Raw genomic sequence first — 930 nt, 5'->3', positions numbered from 1 at the left:
TTTTTTTTAAAGTGCACTTTACTTTACACTTTTCCTTTAAGTACTGTCTTTTTATAATCTTGTGTCATGCTTTAAAGAAGTACATTTACAAAAACCAGACTAAATTAAGCCTGCTCTGACCCACCTCAGCCCCTAACATAAAAGCATTTCTTAATCTTTGTGAATGGATTTATGCCAGCAGCATTAAACAATCTGTATAGACACCTAAATACCACTTCAGAAGCAATTCTGTGCCACCTTTGCAGTGTAAATTTGACAATATTTTTAAGTAGATTGTTTCTATAATAAGTCTTATCTCTTTAAAGGTATCCCAAAGTGTTCTTCTTTTTCTCAAGGGTTAGTCACTTTAACTTACGAGGCTGTAAGGTATCCTTCAAGGTATCCAGCCAAGAAATATGTAATTTCATCGTTCTCCTGGAATTGTCCATAGCCAGCCTGCACTTCCAGCACTCCCCATCCAGAAACAGATAAACTATCATTGAAATAACCAAGTGCATCTCCCTCCTCTTCCATTGCACCCTCTTTCAGCACCACAGACCTCTGAACAGCATCCCAATAAACAGTGGCTCTCTGAACATCTAGCGAACAGTGAGGAAAGAAATCACAATCAATAAGCGTTTCATATGTTTGATATATATTTTTACATCATGATAGCGGCTCGTTTGGTAACCACTTTCCAAACAGGGAACATGTCTAAAATACGGCATACTGAAAGAGTAAAATTCATTTAAGACACTTACGCTGAGCCTTCACGAAGGTCGCCGTTAGGACGCACAAAACAAAGCCCCGTGCAAAACGATGCATGTTTTAGTTTACTTTCTGGATCTGATTAACACATTCGCTATCTAATTTATAACCAAGCTAAATACTCAGTGGCAGGTAATGACTGAAGAGCTAAATGCTGATACGCATAGCGTTCTTATTTTTATA

At 37.6% G+C, this 930-nt stretch overlaps 1 protein-coding gene across 1 annotated transcript; it reads right to left on the bottom strand.

The window, feature by feature from the left end:
* Window positions 1-323: 323 nt before the first annotated feature.
* LOC107578698 (phospholipase B-like 1) lies at window positions 324-924 on the bottom strand. The gene is made up of 2 exons (XM_016264626.1): window positions 741-924; window positions 324-578 (listed from the first exon to the last, which is right to left on the bottom strand). The coding sequence occupies exons 1-2, from the start codon at window positions 802-804 to the stop codon at window positions 352-354; spliced, it is 291 nt and encodes a 96-aa protein (XP_016120112.1). The 5' UTR covers window positions 805-924; the 3' UTR covers window positions 324-351.
* Window positions 925-930: the final 6 nt, after the last annotated feature.

This window comes from Sinocyclocheilus grahami, unplaced genomic scaffold (assembly GCF_001515645.1).
Source record: "Sinocyclocheilus grahami isolate Dianchi unplaced genomic scaffold, SAMN03320097.WGS_v1.1 scaffold11563.1, whole genome shotgun sequence".
NCBI classification, from domain to species: domain Eukaryota; kingdom Metazoa; phylum Chordata; class Actinopteri; order Cypriniformes; family Cyprinidae; genus Sinocyclocheilus; species Sinocyclocheilus grahami.
The sequence above is the reverse complement of the archived record's forward strand: the minus strand, read 5'-3'. Positions and strand labels throughout refer to the sequence as shown.

Coding starts and splice junctions, on each gene's coding strand:
- LOC107578698 (XM_016264626.1), bottom strand. CDS start 804: ATGCATCGTTTTGCACGGGGCTTTGTTTTGTGCGTCCTAACGGCGACC. Junction 579..740: donor GACCTTCGTGAAGGCTCAGC/GTAAGTGTCTTA, acceptor ACTGTTCGCTAG/ATGTTCAGAGAGCCACTGTT.